The sequence below is a fragment of the Theobroma cacao genome, chromosome 8, assembly GCF_053813885.1.
Source record: "Theobroma cacao isolate CCN51 chromosome 8, ASM5381388v1, whole genome shotgun sequence".
Lineage (NCBI taxonomy): Eukaryota > Viridiplantae > Streptophyta > Magnoliopsida > Malvales > Malvaceae > Theobroma > Theobroma cacao.
Genome location: NC_142646.1, coordinates 24,951,113 through 24,972,255, shown reverse-complemented (window position 1 = coordinate 24,972,255; position 21,143 = coordinate 24,951,113). Strand labels below are relative to the sequence as shown.

The 21,143-nt window shown below is 36.1% G+C and overlaps 1 protein-coding gene and 1 long non-coding RNA gene across 2 annotated transcripts; both read left to right on the top strand.

Moving 5' to 3' along the window:
• Positions 1–1,510: 1,510 nt before the first annotated feature.
• NAC070 (NAC domain containing protein 70) lies at positions 1,511–4,512 on the top strand. Its single transcript, XM_018125655.2, has 3 exons — positions 1,511–1,680; positions 3,380–3,657; positions 3,762–4,512. Exons 1-3 carry the CDS (start codon positions 1,518–1,520, stop codon positions 4,395–4,397), a joined length of 1,077 nt encoding a protein of 358 aa, XP_017981144.2. The 5' UTR covers positions 1,511–1,517; the 3' UTR covers positions 4,398–4,512.
• Positions 4,513–19,288: 14,776 nt separating this feature from the next.
• On the top strand, positions 19,289–21,143 carry LOC148761248 (uncharacterized). The gene is made up of 2 exons (XR_016027872.1): positions 19,289–19,364; positions 20,926–21,143. It is a non-coding gene; the product is annotated as an uncharacterized LOC148761248 (long non-coding RNA).

The following is a 21,143-nucleotide window of genomic DNA, read 5'->3' as shown; positions in this document are numbered from 1 at the left end:
AGAATAAAGGTATTTGAGAAATAATCAGTTTAGGTCTAAATTGCTCTTTGCTGCGAAAAATGCTCCGAGGAAACTTGTTGCAAATTCTTATGAAAACAACTTTATGACTTCAACTTCCTTATGCTTTCAAGTATTTGGCATAGTTACCAATGTCCTATAGGTAGCTGTGAGTCCCAGGTTAAGAATCAAGATCTAGTACTGGTTTATTCTTCCTTAATTTTCAGGACATGTCGGTTACTTAACTTTGATTGCACCTGTTAGAGTGGCTCTAATAGCAATATTGGCTTAGCCAAATTTGGCATGAACCTGTATTAAGGTTCCTAAACTGATTATTTTAATCATTTAAACTTATTTTCCTTCGAATCCCAGTCTTTGGCTTACTTTTCTACCGAAAACTAAGAAGACCGTGCAAGTGTTGATTGATTCAAAACAGTGGCTGTCCATTAACAATCCAGCATGGAATGAGCAGTAACCAGGATATTCCACCATAATACAACGTCATCCTGACAAGGCGAATGAGGGATAGTCTCATGCACCGATCATTGATATCAAAATTTGATAAATTAATCCCAAAAACACAAGGGGAAGAGTGCAATGCAATCAAGGTAAAACCTCTCAAGTCGTATCCGCATGTGCAGTCTGGAGCTGTGGCGACTGCATCTCCTGTTGTTAGTAGCTAGGATCAAACCACATAGACATTAACAGTATGAATATGAATTCCCACAATTAGGTATATAAAATTTAGGCCGTCCAATCCAAAGCGAAAATCCCAAGAAGTTTGAGTAGCTGTTTTTCCGACCCTTGCTTTAGGAACAATCAAAAGACCCCTCAATAAATGCCATTTTTATTTTCTCGGGATCGTTTGCTGCTTTTAAATACTTCATTCCAACTAATTAACGAGGGTTAGCCCCAAGTGTATGTGCAGCGCGTGTTGATCATATTACATATAACCGCAAATGAACCCTCAGCTGCATGCCACAGTTAAGCTACATGCATTTCTATCCACTACGTACTGACGCATGGTCACCGTTGACTTTTTCAAGCGAAATTTTGATTGATTGCTTATGAACACAACATCCTTAAATTGAAATATGAATATTACATATCGAGATCCCAATAAAAGAATGAATGCATTTTCATCTTTGAAGTTTGACTAGTATAGAACATTGGAAGAGATGTAAGTATTGGGAGCTAGGGTGCAACCACGCTCCCTCAAGGCATGTAGAGGAAGCAAGGCCTTGAGGTTAAAACCAAATTTTTAAAAGAAAAAAATATATACCAGTCATAGTCTCATTACTAAGGCTTGCTTTTTACGCGAGCTTTAACCCTTCCCGACGGCGTAGTCACCGGCCGTCAACTTTCTCACGCCATTCCCCTTACACCCCCCCGTTGACATACCTCTTTCCATATTTATATATTCCCCTTGTTGAAAATGATTGCTTTCAATACCTCTCCGCATATATATACACACGCATGAAATAACTTCCTAGTTGATTCCATTAATATTATAGGTGGTGATGGGTTCATCGAATGGCGGAGTGCCTCCGGGGTTCCGGTTCCATCCAACGGACGAGGAGCTCCTCCACTACTACTTGAAGAAGAAGGTTTCATTTCAGAAGTTTGACATGGAGGTCATCAGAGAAGTGGACTTGAACAAGATGGAACCTTGGGATTTGCAAGGTAAAGTTCTTTACACTGCCTCATGATCACCAAAGCAAATTGTGGTAACCTACTTCTGATTGCCTGCAAATTTGTCTTCTGTCATTACCCTACTGCTCTCTCGCTCGTAGCAAATTTTCAATCACTCTAATGCATGACTAATAAGCATTCACCACAAGTTGGCATCTCTAAATTCTTTCGTCATATATAGCTCACCTTTATTAGCTAAAACAATTATTTGTTGTCAACAGTTTCTTCTTAATTGTCTTGATATATATGAAAAAGTGCCAAAAATGCAGTAAATATATGAAATTTCTGAAGAAAAAATACATGAGCCTTAGTCTATGGAAGTGTGTTCGGGTTGGATTGTCTTTTGAGTTTGGATATTTCGAGTTAATTTCAAAGTCAGATCCAATGGGTTGAGATAATTTTAAATTCGAGTCTTATTAGATTCGGACAGTTTGAGGATTGAAACCATTTCGAATTTAAATGGTTTCAAAATCGAGTAATTTTGGACAAATTTCCAATTATTTTGGAATTTATATGGGTCATAGACATTTTTTGTAGTTTTATGTGTAATAAATAATTACATTTTTTCATAATAAATGTCAAATCAATATTATTAATTAATTTAACAAATTTAAGATAAAATGTAAAAAGTTAGAAATTAAGAAAATTGATTCATATTTGTATAAATATAAGTGATATATACTGTATATAATTTTATCTATACAATACACTAAGTATTAAAATTTGTTTGTGCTTTCTATTTTCATCTTTTTAGACGTTATGACATCTTAACATTATTCTAATGTTAACATTTAACTAATTTCGCTTTTTTGACATTAATGGAAGACAAAAAGTAAGAAGGTATTGGCTTGATGAATAGCATAATAAATTTAATTGATCAATTTAATTTACATAACATTAATTAAACTTCAAATATTCAACATTGAAAACATTTGGAAATAATTTATTTTGTATAATTATATAATAATTATACATAAATATTATTTTTTAATTTAAGGAACCAAATGTGTATTATTTATCCCTTTACTCATTTTAGAAAACCTTATGTAATTACAATTTAAGTTTTTACGGATTTCCATTGAATCAATCTTGAGTTTTGATTTGTTTAGGATTGCCTCGAGGTTCGGGTTCTATTAGTTTCAAGTCTTTGACTTTTTACAATCAATTTGTATCGGATTGACTCATGTCAAGTGGATTTTTTAGTTTAGTTAAATTTTAGCATCTTAACAACTAATAATTTATAAATTAGCTGTAAAAGTATAAATTAGAAAAGATTTAATTATTGGAAATCTCTTATCTAAAAGATATTATTTTTTTTCTTTTAATTATGATTTAGATAATCATTTTTTTTTATATTTTTGTGTTCTTATAACATTTGGCAGCTAGCTAGATAATTTGTTGGGGTTTGGATAAGTAGAAAACATATTTGTATGAGATTCATCCATCCCTGGAAAGTGGAAATACTTGCCTGTTGACCTCTTAATTGATCCGTCTTGTACACGGGGTTGAGAGATAGAATATGGTCTGAGTCAGTCAGTACATATCCCGTCCAGATTTGGTGAATCAACATTTTAATAATGCAATGATCTAAACAAAACTGCACGACTTTAATTAATTGCATATGAATTGGATTTGGATGAAAGGGGAAGGTGGTGTTGCTTGCTTCAGCTTCTAACTGTGAATGTTACAGAGAGATGTAGGATTGGATCAACTCCGCAGAACGAGTGGTACTTTTTCAGTCACAAGGACAGGAAGTATCCAACGGGGTCAAGGACGAATAGGGCAACCAGTGCAGGGTTTTGGAAAGCAACGGGAAGGGACAAGTGCATTAGGAACACCTACAGGAAGATCGGTATGAGGAAAACCCTTGTTTTCTACAGAGGAAGAGCTCCCCATGGCCAAAAGACTGACTGGATCATGCATGAATACAGACTTGAAGACGGCGACGATCCCCAAGGAAACACCTCTGTTAGTATACAAATTAATATTGTATTAATTCAGTAACTAATTAAGAAGAAGAAAATGTTTTAGATGATTATACTAACATGAATTTGCATGCATGCAATGTGTAGGAGGATGGGTGGGTGGTGTGTAGGGTGTTCAAGAAGAAGAATCTATTCAAGGTTGGGAACAATGGAGGGTCAAGCATTAACTCATCAGATCAACAACTCAACACTTCAAGCAGCAGTCAGCCTCGCTCTTTCATGCACAGATCAAGCGACCAATACCTAGTGCGTCACCAACACCACAACTTTGAATTAAACAAGGCTGAGCTAGCCCGTCACTATCCTCACATGCAAACCCCTCAATATTCTCTTTTCCAACCCCAAACCCTTGTTCAACCCCACAAACCTCTCAACTATGAGTTTGCGGCAGCACCTGCCGCTCTCCCTCCGGACCCTCCCGTAATGATTAAGCAACTCATGTCTAGGGATTGTGAGAGTGGCAGTGAAAGTCTTAGGTACCAAGCTTGTGAGCCTGGTCTAGAGGTTGGGACGTGTGAACCAAGTCAACCAATGGGCGTTCCTGGAAGAGATGAGGGGATGAATGAATGGAGTATGCTTGATCGGCTGGTGAGTGCATCTCATATGGGACATGAAGATTCTTCCAAAGGGGTGAGGTTTGAGGAGACAAATGCAACAGCAGTGCACCCAATGAACCAGCTTTCATTGCGAGGAGAGATGGATTTTTGGGGCTATGGGAAATAGTTTGTGATTTTTGTGGTCTTAGAGAGCTAAATTGGCTCTCATCATATATTCGTTTCCAGGAGAAAAAAAAAGAAAAGAACTACTTTGATAGTAATATGACTGATTTTTTATGGAATTTGTGATATTATTAAACATTTGTACTTTAAATGGAGTCTTATTAATGATTAATTACTGGCTTTTGTAAATGTAATACCTCTGCCTTTATATTTTACCCTATAAATTTGTTGTTTGATCACTTGAAAAAATTCAACATTGAAGAATTAAGTGTGTTCAAATTTTATATTTCATAATTTAAGTTTTCAATTTATATTATAAAATTGTTTAGTATGTTAGTTGAAAAATAAATACTGCGAATATTTTGGTAAAAAGATATGTGATTTTATAGAAATTTTATAATTAACAAGGCTTAAATTTTAATAGAAATTTAACAACCTAAAAATGTTTAAAAAAGACATTTAGGCAGTAGTATATAAAAATAAACACATATGTGAAATGAAATCATATAAAAGAAGTATACATGTAAGCACCAAATTTTACATATTGAATTTGTATAATTAAGGAATAATTTGGATTGACAAAATAAGAAAAAAGGTAAAGTACACTGACACCCTTAAGTTTTAACCATAATCCACGTAGGTCTATTAGTATTTGAAATGGACAGTCCTCCTGAAACGTTAAACTGGGGTAATAGGCAAATGTGAAATGTCTAAACTACCTTTCTTCTTTCTCCACTCTTTTCCTTTCTCTCAGACCAGCCGATGGTTCTCCCTTACATCGACTATTCACCTCGCAACTGAATCTGATCGTGTACCCTAGATCTCATGCTCCCCTAAGAAGCACCAGATCGACGCTCCCTTCAAGGAGCGCGATCTGGCTTGATCTGGCTTATTAACTTAAAGCCACATCAAACCACTTTTGCATATCAAACTTCTAATGCTTTCAAAGAAGTAGCGATCGTAAGGCACCCATGTATTGGGCAATTTATGTTTGGATTTATTACTTCCATAGTTGTTCTTTAGAAGGGTATAGGTGAAGGAGAACTTTACTGTGTTTATGTGCCCACAAACCACCTTTATCTAGGTGACATTTTTCTCATTAGCTCAAGAAAATATTTTAAGGCCTAATTTATCAATTTGAGAAGGAATTTGTATGAAACTCAAACTTAATATTAAAACTAAAACATCCTCTATATATTTGTGGTGATTTAAATTTTTGTTCCTCTTTTTTCATAACAAAAAATAGAGCTTTACCGACGAAAATTTTTTTATCAATAATTACAGACAGATTGTCGATAGAAAACTGATGGAGTTGTCTTTGAAGTATTACCGATGAAATACCGATGGAATTTATTGACGAATTGAGTCCTGTCGGTATTCCATTGGTAACACAATGGCGCGAAATGAATGAAAGGCATGCCAAGATTACCAGCCAAGATATTTCGTCTATGCTGTCTACTTGGATGGTTTTCAAGTCGAGGAATAGTGCAAAATCATTCTAGTTTATAGACATATTCCATGCACATTGTATTAATATTTGGTTGGTAACAAGACTTACTTAACCAAATTGTCGCTCCTTATTCAAACTGAAAGAAACTATATATATTGTATGAATTTAAGGTCTTGTTATAGGTTTCCAAAAGCCTACTAATCCCTGATTTATTTATGGGTATAATTTCATAGCACAGTAAATATGATATTGACAAATTTACCATAGAAATTCACAATTCCTTTGAAGTAGGAGCCTAAAAAATTAGAAACTAACACAATTGTACAGTAATGCAAAAAATCAATGACAACTCAGTTATTGATGGATATATCATTGACCCATTAAATACTGTTTACAATTCAAAATACTGATGATAAGTAAAACAAAGCAACTTTCCTCACCATCTATTCAACTAAACTACTTAACAAAGTTAATCCTTTAAATCGACCCCTAATCCTAATCCATTGCTTAGGAAAACAACAAACCTAGAGATTTAAACATCGGTGGATCCAAATCCCTTAGCACTTCTAGCAATAAAAACTAAATCATCCAATTCCAAAACATGGCATTCAAATAATACGAGAAGGGTGATATTAAACTGAACGAGGAATCGGTCGTGATGAATCCAAAGCTTCAAGAATGATGTGAAACAAGAAATCTCTGATACGGTGGTGAATCGAAGGGAGAGAGATATGAATCCAAAGCACGAAATGGTCGTGCTACAGTAGGTCATATATGACACGGTTGTGTCACGATAGGGTTTAGAGTTTGTGAAACAGTATGGTGGGAATGTGTGACATGGCATGGTGGGAATGTGTGACATGTCATGGTGAGAATATGTGATACGGCTATGACATGGCATGGTTTAGAGTTTGTGACACACCATGGAGGGAATATGTGACACGACAACGTGAGAATATGTGACACGACTCGGAGAGAATATATGAGATGACATGGTGAGAATATGTGACATGTTAGTGTAAGAATGTTGCACGCCATGGTGTGCATATGTGACACGCAATGGTGAGAATATGTGAGACGGCATGGTCAGCACATGTGACACGGTTGGGTTCAGAATTTGTGACACGCCATAGAGGGAATTTGTGACATGGTAGGGTTCAGAGTTTATGACACTCCATGGAGGGAATATGTGACATGGCAAGGTGATAATGTGTGAGACGAGATGGTGAGAATATGTGACATGACTGTGACACGGCAGGGTTTAGAGTTGGTAACACGCCATGGTGAGAATATGTGAGACAGCATGGTGAACATATGTGACATGACTGTCACACGACAGGGTTTAGAGTTTGTGACACGCCATGGAGGGAATCTGTGACACAGTAGGGTGAAAATGTGTGAGACGGCATGGTGAGAATATGTGACACGATTGTGATATGGTAGAGTTTAGAGTTCGTGACACACCATAGTGAGAATATATGACACACCATGGGTTGAATATGTGACACGCCATGGTTTGAAATAGAAAAAAAATAGTGGACAAATAACGAGGAAACCGTTTGGACTTCCACTAAATGAATGATTATAAGGCCATTTCATTTTAATTATATATTTTTTAGAATTCGCAAACGTTTGTGTGAAAGAACTAAGAGAGTTTGATTCATTCCTCATTCCCAAAGGTACCAAAGTGTTCGACTTCGTTCTTTGCAAGCTTAACAACATCACAACAACAATGTCGGTTATTAGTGAAAAGGTCAGTCAGTCTCAAATTAAAACTTTCTTTTGTTCGTTCATTTTTTGTTGGGTTGGTTTGATATGTTCGTGTTTTTTGCAATTGTTATGTTTAAACTGTTTTCTTCCTAGTTTTATGGTGTACCAAAGTTTTGAAAGGGGTCCGTGTCTGCATATCGTGTAACATGAACTACAACATTTGATATGGTGTGCAGTGGGTTAACTGGTTTTTGGGGTTTTTAGCATGTCACGACATTGGGTATTTGAGGGCAGTTCGTGTAACGAGTCAGTAATTACAGTGACTGACGTGTCACCATATTGTGTATTTTAGGGCAATTCGTGTAAGGAGACAGTAATTATAGTGGTTGGCATGTCACCACACTACTTAGCGTTGACGTGTAACAACATTTGACTTGATATGCATGGCGTGTAACAACATTTGACTTGATATGCATGGCGTGTGACAACATTTTCCTTGATATGCATGGCGTGTGACAACATTTTACTTGATATGCATGGCTTGTGACAACATTTGACTTGATATGCATGGCGTGTAACAACATTTATTTCTTTCTTCGGTATACCTTGTTACACATTATGTGTTAACTCACTCGTGCATGTGTGCCATGTTTTACAGATGTAGTCTAGACAGTATGAGGATCTTGATAGTTTGCTTATTGTGCCAAGGGATAAGTGGGTGTTCAAGGTCTCTATTAACACCCACTGTAAGTGGTCGTAACTGTATTACATCAATAAGACTCTCCAAGAGAAAGGGGAGTATGATGCAGTCAAGCGTACATACTTCAGAATGCTACTGGACGTATATCCACAAGGCTACTTTTGCACTGGTCTCTTGCATAACATCATGATTCGTCAAATCACTAAGACAAAGTCAATGGACCATGAGCTATGGTTTGCCATTGGCAAGAGCAAGGCGCGTATATCAAAGCAGAAGTTCTACCTTATAACCGGATTGAAGTTTTGTTGAATGCTCAATGTGTTCACATGACTATACGAGATTGTTCCTGACGAAATTCATGAGAGATATTGGAACGGGCAGCAGAGCGTTAAGCTGCAAGTGTTGCTTGATATGTTTTATGGAGGCAACTTTAAACAACCAAGAGACGCGACCAAGATGGCACTCCTTTTGATCGCAATAACATTTTATTTGGTCAAGACTACAGTAGACGAGTGACTCCTTGGCTTTTGTCATTGGTGGAGGACATCGACGCTTAGAATGTTTTCCCTAGGGTTACTTTGTTTGGAGGCTGACTGAGGACTACCTATTGAAGGGGTTCGAAGTGCTTGCGTCAAACTTGCATAAGAATAATCATTTACACTACAACATTTACAGATTCGTGTGGGTGATACCGGTACTGTCACGTAACATTTTTCAGTTTTCTTTTGACATAATAATTTATAGTTGCACTCGTTTATCATTTACGGTCTGATAATGGTTACATTTGACTTGCAGTTCTTGGTAATGGAGGCAATTTCGACCTTCCAAAAAATAGTTGCCCCCTTTGCTCTGAAGGACAATGTCTACCCACATATGTGCAAATGGCAATGCAATCATTAATCGAAAGACTTCTATAAGGCGGTTGAGAAATTGGAGTCATCTCAGCATGTGAGTGAACAACTACTAATTTGTGCTGTGAATTTGTATAATAGTTTTCCCTAAATTTTAATCACAATACCTACTTTGCAGTTGTGGGCACTCAAGACCTTGAAGCCTACCCCAGATGAGGCCAAACGAGAATATTTTGTGGACATTGATGTCCCCTTATCTGAGGGCCACCAGTACGTGCCAACAAGGCACAAGGAGGATCGAGCAGACTGGGGTTTAGGTGCGAGGGAAAAGAGGAAAAACTTAAAGGATAAAAGAGCCACTAGTGCCATGAAGTGGAGGTGCACCACTACTGCTGGAGATAACAAGCTGTCAGGCCTTGAGTTGATGGAGGAAGGGGATGACCATGGCAATGGCAGTGAACAAAGATAGTTCAACGGTTTGTGTTTAACAATTCCATATGTGATCATCGAATAACATATCTGTGTTTACAATTGGACCATGTGACGACAGCTCCTCAACCACTGAGAGGTCTTCCTCAAACGCATAGTGCTAACATGCCATCGGTAAGATCAATTCTAATGGTTTGTGTTTAGTATTTCCACATATGTTTATCGAGTAACACAGTAATTTCTGTTATTGCAGTTGACGGAGGTGACGACAGCTCTTCAACCACTGATTGGTCATGCTCAACTCCACAATGTTAACGAGCCGTCGGTAAGGATTTTAAAGTTCTAACGATTTACGTTTAACAATTCCATATATGATTATTGAATAACATAGTAATATATATTATTGCAATTGACCCATTCAATAAGAGTCAATGATGGAGTAGTCACGAAATGTCAACTGAGACAGATCATGCGCAGGCATAAAAAAGATATGTTGGAGCTGAAGGTTTCAATTTAGTCATTGACTCTTGCAATGTAGACGTTTAAGGATTGTATCGTTGGTCGGATTCTAGATGGCCTGAAATCACGAGTACGTTATTCTATATTCGCTTATATATTGGTGGTTTACGTTTAGCAAGTGTAGTCCTATTTTTTATTCTCAGTTTATAGTTTGTGGTATTTTATGAGCTAACAGATTTTTCCATCTGTCTCATTTTGTAGGGCGGTGCTTCATCTCACGATAATGGTGAGGACCACGATGATGTTGATGATGGGCAGCATGATGAACCTGGTGTTCACATTCACCATGACGTTGTTAGTGTTGACGGAGAGAATGTAACTCATGTTGATGACTTTCTCAATGATGCTGTGGCAAGGGATGTGACCCTTCAATCAAATGATGCTGAAGGAGACCATGTTCCTGAGGTTAATTCGGTTATCGATGCATCTGCGGGATGAGAAGGGGACCTTCACTTAGTTGAGGTTAAAGCAGACCATTTTCCTCAGGTCGATGCATTAGTCAAGGCAACAACAGGAAGGGATGAGAACCTTGCATCAGTTCAGGTTGAAAGAGACCATCTTCCTTAAGTCAATGCAGTCGTCGAGGTAGCAACAAGAGGGGATGGGAACTTGCATCAGTTCAGGCTGAAGAGGACCATCTTCCTTAAATTACTTCTGAAGGCAGCGAGTCACGGGTGTCGTCACTAAAGCTATCTGACATCTATCATCGTGAAGCACTGAATTTAGACCCAACTGAATGGACACAGTCAAAATGGCCAGTAAATACATAGCAAGCCAGTATATTGACCCGTCAGTGAGACGTTAGGATCTGAAGAACTCAATGGTGGAAGCGTACGAAGCTTTCAAGAAAGACGAGTGTGTGAGGTAAGCTCGTAAATAACATTGCAAATATTGTTTTTGAATGAAACATTAATCCACCAAGCCTTTTGAAATTCATTTTGTTACATGTGTAGGCGTAACATCGAGATCTTAGGGGATCAAGGGGCTAACTTTCTCACAACATTAGAGGATCCCAAAGAGGAAATGACAAGTGAACAAATAGACTCATGCCTCAACATACTGTGTAAGCGAATGACAAGGTCGAAGTCCAAGCTATACAATGCCAGTGCATGCTGGTTGATACGATATTCTTCGTAAGTTTATTTGCAAAATTTTCAATTCTAAAAATACTAAAGTTTTGGATTGCATTAAGTGTAAGCTAATGTATACATGTTTCACAGGACACCATCCATATGCTCTACACCGCATTTCCAATTGAATATGGCATGTCCACTATGGAAATTCCAAATGAGTTTCAGGGGCACGTGGAGGGTGAGTGGCTGACATATGGTAAAAAATGAGAAAATGTCGATTTCATCCTCACACCTTGCAATGTGGTGGGCATTAGGTGGTTGCAAAGATCGACATGGTCAGGTGGATAATCAAGGTGGTGGACTCTGCAAGAACTTCAACTGTTAAGGATAACGGAGTACGTGTGGCTTAAATGACACCCCTTATGACAATTATGCCAATCATCTGCCAGTAAGTCGATTATTTCAACAACATGCGTTGAAAGACACGAGATTTGACGCCGATGCCATTGAAAAATCATTTGCCAAAAGCTAAAGTGTATCGTCAGAATGATAGTGTCAGTTGCGGTATGTTCACCATAGGGTACATTGACGATATTTTGCAACCAAAACCAATCAGAGTTAAGCAGAGTATGATTTCTAATATGCGTCGCCAATACGCTTTGGAAATTTTTACAACAGTTTAAAGAGTGAAACTTAAACCCTGTGCCATTAACATATCTAGAGTTGTATGTAGATTTTTTGTGGATACAATTAATTTTATTAATTTTAATAATATTTGTACATTTTATATATGAATTTTTCAATTTAGACATAATGCTTACAATGATCAGAAGCTAATGTAAATTAAATTAATACTGCAACCATGTGGCATGTCACCCCATTGGCGCATGGCGTGTCACTCCTTAATACTGCAACAAGTTAGAATGTCACGCCATAAATCTGCTACCACTCAGCATGTCACCAAAAGCTGTTATCGACATCTAACAATTGGGGCGTGGCATGTCACCCCACAATACTGCAACAAGTCAACGTGTCACCCCATAAATCTGCTTCACTCAGTGTGTCACACCATAAATCTGCTACCACTCAACGTGTCACCCCATAAATCTGCTACCACTACCACTTAGTGTGTCACGCCATAAATCTACTACCACTCAACGTGTCACCCCATAAATCTGCTTCAACTCAACGTGTCATGCCATAAATCTCCTACCACTCAGCGTGTCACCCAATAAATCTACTACCACCCAGTGTGTCACACCATAAATCTGCTACCACTCAACGTGTCACCCCATAAATTTACTTCTACTCAACGTGTCATAACAAGATGTCATCAACATCTACCAATTATAGCATGTGGTTACCAAGATGTCAAAAATATTGAGGTAGTCCCTGTACTCTACAATTTTGTTCAATTTAGTCCTCCTACTAAAGAACAAATTTTCCCGCCAACAAAAAAAGAGGACTAAAGTGGAGAAAATTTTACGGTACAAGGACTAACTTGAAAGAAATTTCAATGTGTGAGGACGAAAATATAACTAATCGACTTTTCAAATTATTAAGTGTCTTTTCTTGTTACTATCATTTCAATAATAAATATATTAAACTAAAAATAAAAGTAAGTGGAGCCATATATTAGCTTTATGATCATTTCTTTCAAAGGGAGTTTGAGAAATAATTATTTTTTTAAAGGAAAAAATCTAAATGATTAGACTTTTAGCACAAAAAACACCATGCCAGTCACAATCACCCTTCAAAAATCAAAATCAATGACATGGCTCTTTAGAAAACAACCAACACTGTTGTACACCCTAAACATCAATAAAATGAAAACCAATAGGAACCATTATGCAAAATCAGACATCCAATCTTTCCAACATTTTAAAGCCCATGTTACAGTACAAATAAGAAAAAGCTTTTATCAAAACGATCTGCTTTACCCTAAAATAAAGGAAATCACTCCCATAAATAGCACCTTTTTAGTAACCCTCATTTACTATTTGCCCTCATTTTTTCCTCTTCTTGGCAGCCTTTGATGCAGTGGACCTAATAGCACCTTCTTAGTAACCCTCATTTACTATTTGCCCTCATTTTTTCCTCTTCTTGGTAGCCTTTGATGCAGTGGACCTAATAACACCTTCACTTGCACTAGTCTTAAGTGCACTTACACCAGTAACAGCTTCACTTGGTGCACCAGCAGCAGCTTCACTTGGTGCACCAGCAGCAACTTCACTTGGTTCACTAGTAGTAACTTCACTTGGTGCACCAGTAGCAGCTTCACTCGCTCTACTAGCAACTTTAGATTTCTTCTTATGACTTTAGCTTTTTTTTGTGCTTGTTTGACCCTAAACATAAAAATTTAATAACTAAATCAAGCGAGAAGATACATAATACATAACACTTACATGTCGTATTGAACAATTTAATTTATTATGTCCTCCTTGATGGCAAATCAAGCATTTCATTATCCTTCCCACCCTTGACGTCTTTTTTTGGGCCTTTCACTTTTTTCTCTTCTCCTCTTCTTCTTCGATCGTCCAGCAGATCTCTTTACATATAGAGGTAAGACAATCTCGACATTTCCTTTAGGCCAGAACATTGGGCCTCTGACAGAACAGAGCAGTTGTTAATAAGCCTTAAGGTATTTAGTCTTTTTAAAATAATCTGCTAAATACTTTTTAGGGTCCTCTCCCTCATAATAGATAGCGCTAATGGCATGCTGGCATGGCACCCCACTGATGTCCCAAGCTCGGCAACTACATGTCCCATGCTATAAAGATACCATGTAACTCTCCCTTACCAACTTTTCAAGATTTTCCCAAAAAACTTCATACAAATGAGCCCTATTCGAATCCACTTCCCATTTTGTTGCCAGCCTCATAGACTTCTCTAAGTTCGTTAGTATACGAGGGCCATACTCAATAGTCCACTTCATGCCATATTCCCAGTTCTGAACCAATCGCCTCATGACATAAAGTCTAATATCCTCAAGCATGCTGATGACTGCTTTGCATCTTGCCCTATAATTACTCCATTAAAGGTCTCACACATATTGCTCTCAATAACATCGTACTTGGAGAAATCGGAGAAGAATGCTTGACACCAATGCAAGGCATGCCAGTTTTCAATCAAGTAATTGTATGCAGCCTCATTCATGGTGCAGAAAAGTTCCATTTGCTTCTTGAACTCTAGCTGGTTTGGGGATCTGGCATAGTGCCAAAATTGGAACTTTAAGTCTTCATCTTTGAACTTCTTCCCCTACCTCGCGTAAATGTGTTGTGCACACATTCGTTGTTCAACGAAGGGAAAAAGCTCATTGACATCACTTAAAAAACCCTTACAACAACAAAATAAATATGGTAAATAATGAAAAGGTATACATTAAAGATTTATTGTGGACAATCAGCATACTGTTCTGAAAGTTCATGTACAGATGGCAACCTATGCATGAGTTTAGGAGCTGAAATTTTTTATCTTTATGGTGGAAAAGATTGTCAAACCCTGTTCTATAAAATAATTACGACATCATTTACATGCTCAATAGAATGTTTGCATATTTAGGAAGTTCGAGAAATCGTTAAAAGACGATTTGCCCCTAATTGTATCATTAAGTCGATTAAGCCTCGAACTAGTTCAAATAGGAATTTTAAGGTGAAATTAAGAGTTTCACATTCCAAAGATGACTCAAAATGGTAATTTAGAGTTCGAGGATCAATTTGGAGTCAAATTGAAATTTTCACTATTTAGGGGTAAAATGGTCATTTGCCACTTAGGGACAAAATGGGAATTTTTAAAAAAGATTTTTTGATCCCATTTGACTTATTGGAGTATGATTTGAGTATTGGAGTATGATTTGAGGTTTAGAAGTGAAAAATTTTAATTTTGGTATAATTTGGAGTATAGGGGTGAAATGGTAATTTTGCTACCTTGGGGGCAAAATGGTAATTTTGCACCCCCAGAGCATGTTTCCAGCACAAGGTCTTCACCCATCATCATTTTGACCCTTGAATAATGTGTGGTGGAGATTTAAAGCTTAAAAGATAAGAATTTTAAAAAATAAATCAATCATGGAATGCCATGTGGCAAGTTTAAATTATTATATTATTTAACTATAAAAATCAGCCCACACCACCATTTCTCTCTCATAAGGGTCGGCTTTGGCAAGAAAACAAAGGGAAAAAGAAGAACAAACCCTAGGTGGAAAGAAATTCAAGAGAAAGGTGTGGATTTTCAAGAAAATCAAGTGGAAAAAGGTGAAATTTCTTGATTTTAATTTATGAACTATTTTTCCTATGCATTTTCCCTTAATTTCCATGGTTGAAAAGCATGCTTTCATGGTGAATTCATGGCTGGTCAAAATGGGTATGGAGAGAGAATGATCTTGGATTGGTTTGATTTTTAGGTATGTTAGTGTTTTTAGGTGATTAATGATGTGTAGCATGAAAACAAGTGAAGAAAACCACCAAAGGTTTGGTGCCCATTAATAGCCGAATTCTCTAAGTGAATAATGAGGAAGAATGGGATGTTATTCTAGGTGATTTGATTAAGAAATAATAGTTTTTGGTGAATTGAGGAATTGGAAAAGAAATGGAGCAAGTTGGAGTGAAATTGGATGCATTGGCCAATTTATCAGATGAAAAATCGACTTAGGCCAATACTGAGTCTAGATGGCTACCCGTGCATTTTTCATTTCATATCACGCATATATATCGAGCCTGAAATAGCTTATGACTGTTTTTCTTAAAACTTTGGCTTATGAATTTCTTAAAACTTTGGCTCGTGCCAAAACTCATACTCGGTGATACCTTGCGCAGGGCATCCAACCGAGTTCGCCAAGACTGTTAAAATTTTGTATACACTTAAAATATATTTTTAGTTTGAGAAAAATACAATCGCTCCTTGGCGTTGGCTGAGTTCCCCTTCACGTGGTGGTTTGGCGTGAAGTGAACCCTAAGCTTTACCCTAGGAGATACCCTATGCGCTTCTCCGTTCGAGGTAATAATATAATGGAGTTTACCGTGCCCCTCTAATAAGCTGGTCCACGGAACCCTCTCTGCAGTAAATAATTAATATATAATCCACCAATCAATAAAATTCATTCTAGCATGACGTGGCAATTTATCGCAACCTAGCCTCTCAAGGCTAAATACACAGTATAAATAATTCTAACACCAAAATCAGTTTAGCCATTCATGCTCATTTATTGTCATAAGCCATTCAATTCAAAACCATAAATTTGCAACACAAACTGGCAGTCTCCAATTACTCTATTTTCAAAACCAATATTTGATTTTCCAAAAAATTTATAAAACCATTTTATAAAATCACAATTTCTCTTAAAACATAGCAATTTACCATTTAAACCCATTTTTCATAAAATCACACAGTTGTATAAAACTACTCTAGATAATTAAGACGATAATAAGTTCACTCACTGTTCTAAGAGTCAATGTACTCCTAATCCCAGTCTCCAAGCACAATCTTTGTACTTTTACCAGTGTACTTTGCTCACCACCTATCCACAATGTACAATACATAATTCACCACATCAATACTTGACCATTATAAAATCAATTCAGGCTCGACATATATGCATGATATGATATACAACTTATCCGACTACCACTTAAATGCGGTGTTGACCTAATTCGGCCTATTATCTCCAATTTAACTCCAAATCAATTCTGCTCACTTTCTACACTCCAATTATAACTAAATTACCTCCATGACTGAATGAGATTCAATTTATCAGTCTTGGTAGCAAATTACAAAAATACCCCTAGTGGGTAAAAATCGTATTTTTGCTCCAAAAATTTCCATTATTTTTCTAGGCTCATAATTCATCATTTCTTAACCAATTCTCCTAAAATGAAAATCAAATTTATCCTCACTCAACACATGATAAATTCGGCCATTAATGGTTGTGGGAGAAAATAAGTTCTTTTCTTGTTGTTTTGTTTCTAAATATGCTAAACTAACTTAAAACACTAACATAACTTAAAATCAAATTAATCTAACAAGTTTCTCTCTCCTAACCCATTTTTTCAGAATTGAATTCATCATAATAACTCAATATTCAACTATGAAAATCAAGAACAAAAGCATGGGTAAGCTAGGTATCAAGAAGAACTAAAGAAATTCTAACTTACCTAGCTTGTTTCCTTGACTTCTTCACTTTTTCTTTGAATTTTCCACCTAGGTTTTCTTGTTTTTCCCTTTGTTCTTCCTCTCTTTCTCTCTCTTCCTTGCTTGGCCGGCCATATGAAGAAAATGGGCCGATTTTATGCCTTTTTAATAAGAAACAATAAAATAATAAAGGTATGACACATGTCATTTTCTTATTGGTCTATTTTTAAAATTTTAAAATTTTAATCCTTTTTATCTTCACCACACAATTAGTCAATGGTCAAAAATGAGGATAAAGGAAGACCATGTGCTAGAAAAATGTCCTGGTGGTGGAAAATTACAATTTTACCCCTAGGGTGTCAAAATTACCATTTTACCTTTTTACTCCAAATTATACATAAATTAAAATTTTTCACTTCTAAACCTCAAATCTTACTCCAATAAGTCAAATTATACTCCAATAAGTCAAATGGGGCCAAAAAAAATCTTTTCTAAAATTTCCATTTTGTCCCCAGGTGGCAAATGACCATTTTGCCCCTAGATAGCGAAAATTCTGATTTGACTCCAAATTGATCCTCGAACTCCGAATCACCATATTAAACCATTATGGGACTTTAAAATTCTTAATTGCATCATAAATTCTCTATTTGATCTAGTTCGAGGCTTAAATCAACTTTGTTGTACGTCTAGGTACAATACCGACTTTTGTAAATTTTTTGGGACTCTCTTAGCATGCAAACATGCTATCCATCACATGTATGTCATGACAAATATTTTTATAGAGTCGGGCTTGTCATCTTCTCCCCTACTTGGATCAACCATATGATCCTTCTTCTTGATTGACTTCGACATCCGGCTAAATATTAATATTTTAATATTATTTTATTAAAAAAATATTATTTTATTCTAAAAATTTTATCTTGTCTCCTTGGTACCCAAAATACCTTATTATGCCTCACTTGACTTCCAAATCCCCTTTTATCTCACAAATTCTCCTCCTATAAAATTATTATTATTTTTTTATTATTTTCTCACTTGCGAAATATTTTATCCTAAACTACTCCTTTCATCTTTTATCACTTCTAAACATTTTAATTAACCTTAATTTGCATTCGATCAACTTTATTTATCACCATATCAAAGTATGAGGTATTTCAAAATATCACCAAAATATCATGAAATATCATCAATTTCAGCCTCAATATTCTCCATAGAAAATTCGGCCTTTTATGGGTAATGGGAGAAAATGAATTTTTCTTGTTGGCTTTTCTTGCTACACATCACTAACTAACTAAAAACACTAACATAACTTGAAATCAAATCAATCCAACATCATTCTCTCTCCATACCCATTCGGCCTGTAAAGCCCGACCTTATAAAATACTTGTCATGACATACATGTGATGATAGCATGATTGCATGCTAGGAGAGTCCTGAAAAATTTACAAAAGTAAGTATTGTACTTAGAGGTACAACAAAGTTGATTTAAGTCTCGAACTAGATCAAATAGAGAATTTGAGATGAAATTAAGGATATTAAAGTACTAGAATGGTTTAATATGGTGATTTGGAGTTCGAGGATCAATTTGGAGTCAAACCGAAATTTTCACTATCTAGGGGCAAAATGGTCATTTGCCACCCAAGGACAAAATGAGAATTTTTAGAAAAGAGTTTTTGACCCTATTTTACTTATTAAAGTATGATTTGAGGTTAAGAAGAAAAAAAATTGTAATTTCGGTATTTTTCAAAGCATAGGGGTAAAATGATAATTTTACCACCCTAGTGGCAAAATTGTAATTTTACACCACCATGACAATTGTCAAGCTCCAGAATTCTACCTATTATTATTTTATGCTATGGATAAATATTAGAGCATTTGTGGTGGTGAGAAAAAGCTTAAAAATTAAGTTAAAACAAGTGGACCAATAAAAAGGTGACATGTGTCAAAAATTTAAATATTTTTATATTACCATTTAAAAACCAGCCCACATTCTTCCACTCAGCATTTCAAGGCCGACCAGCACCTGCAGAAAAGAGAAGAAAAGAAAAGAAAAACCATAGGGAGGAAAAACTAAGGAAAATTTGTTGAATTTTCAAGAAATTGGTGACTAAAGGTAAGATTTTTAATATTAAGCTTGAAATTCATCTTGCCCATGCATTCTTTTCCATTTTCCATGAATTAAATTCAAGTTTTCATGAAGGGCAATATGCTGGCCAGATTTAGAGAGAGAAAGTTGGTGATGAATTTAGTTGAATTTCAAAGTAATTTAGTGTTTTTAGGTGTTTAGTAACATTTAGTATGAAAATTAAGCAAGAACTCCACATGCCCATTATAGAACCTATCTTGGCTGAATTTTATGGGTGAGGATTGATGATGAATTTGGTTGTTTTTCATGCCATTTGGATGTATTTGGTGCTTAGGAATACCGAAAATTGAAAACGGATACCGAAAAATTTTACTCGCGTTAGTTAGCAATTTGCACCATAATGAGGGATATTTTGGTAATTGCACTTAGAATAGATTTTTATTGAAGTGTGTGGAATTTTGGGGAGTATTGGAAGTACAATAAATTAATTAGAATCGAATTGGATGTTTAGACCGATTAAATAGTGTATAGTGCGCGATAGGCCGAACACCTCCCATTTCATTGCATGCATTCATATTGAACATAGAATAGTTTTGTGACGATTTAGCATAAGTATATTAAATTTCCTGTTGCACATTATGTATAGGTGGTGAGCCCTCGAATAAAGGCAAAGGTATTGCACCCGAGGATCGAGACTAGGAGTGTTGTAAATTCCCGTCAAAGTGACTAACCACTGTTCATCTTATCTATCTAAAGTATTTTTATAATCGATTTTATGATTTTAAGAATATTGAACCTAAATGAATTTTATGTTCTATGACTAGTAATCGATTTAAGGAATAAGGTTTATGAATTATTTTACAATTCAATAATGTTTTTGAAAATGAGAGTATGTGGGGACCAACCTTTGATGTTGCCTATATATTTAAGTTTACGTACCAATGTTTGGAATTGATGATTTATGAACTGATACGTGATGACATATGTGGCTGGGTTTCTGAGTTGTGAAATATATAAACTGTTGTTTTCCTTTGACAGGCTAGGTAGTATTATGTTAGCCACGTTATGCTATCAAAATTTTATTGATTGGTGGGTTATTTAATTAGCCACTGCAGTAAGCGGGTTTCCATGGACCAGCCTATTAGAGGGGCACGATAGACCCCGTTATATTTACCTTAGTATGAGAGGCGCGGAGGATATCTCCTAAGGTACGAGGGAGTTCACTTCACGTTGAACCACCACTTGAGGATGAACTCTGCCAACGCCAAGGGATGGCTAAATTATGTTTTTATGAGTAGTTGTTAACTTAATAACCTTGGCGAACCCGGTTGAATGCCTCGGCCAATGTATCATCGAGTATGATTTTTGGCACGAGCTAAGTTTTTGAGAAAATTATAAGTCGAGATGTGTATTATAATGAAATGTGTTGTTTTATATATATATATGATTTGAAACAAGTACAAAATGTTGTGGATTATGGTATGATGAAAAGTTAACTGTCTCCATTTACTCGGCTTTAGAAGTTAATGACAGACTTTGTTTACTCACTAAGTTTATGAAACTCACCATTTCTTTTTAACCATTTCAGGTTCAGGATAGTCTGTAGGCAGTCAATTTCATCAAGGATTTCTTTTGGACTTACTTCCTTGAAAATCGTAGGTCTACCTTCTTGCACACTTTTGGTTATCTCAGGGCCCATATGCCACTGTAGGATAATTTTAAATACCTGATTTACTGTATCATTATGTATATGAATTTATTTTGTTCTCACGTTACAAAAATTATTTATGCATAGTTCTATAAAAA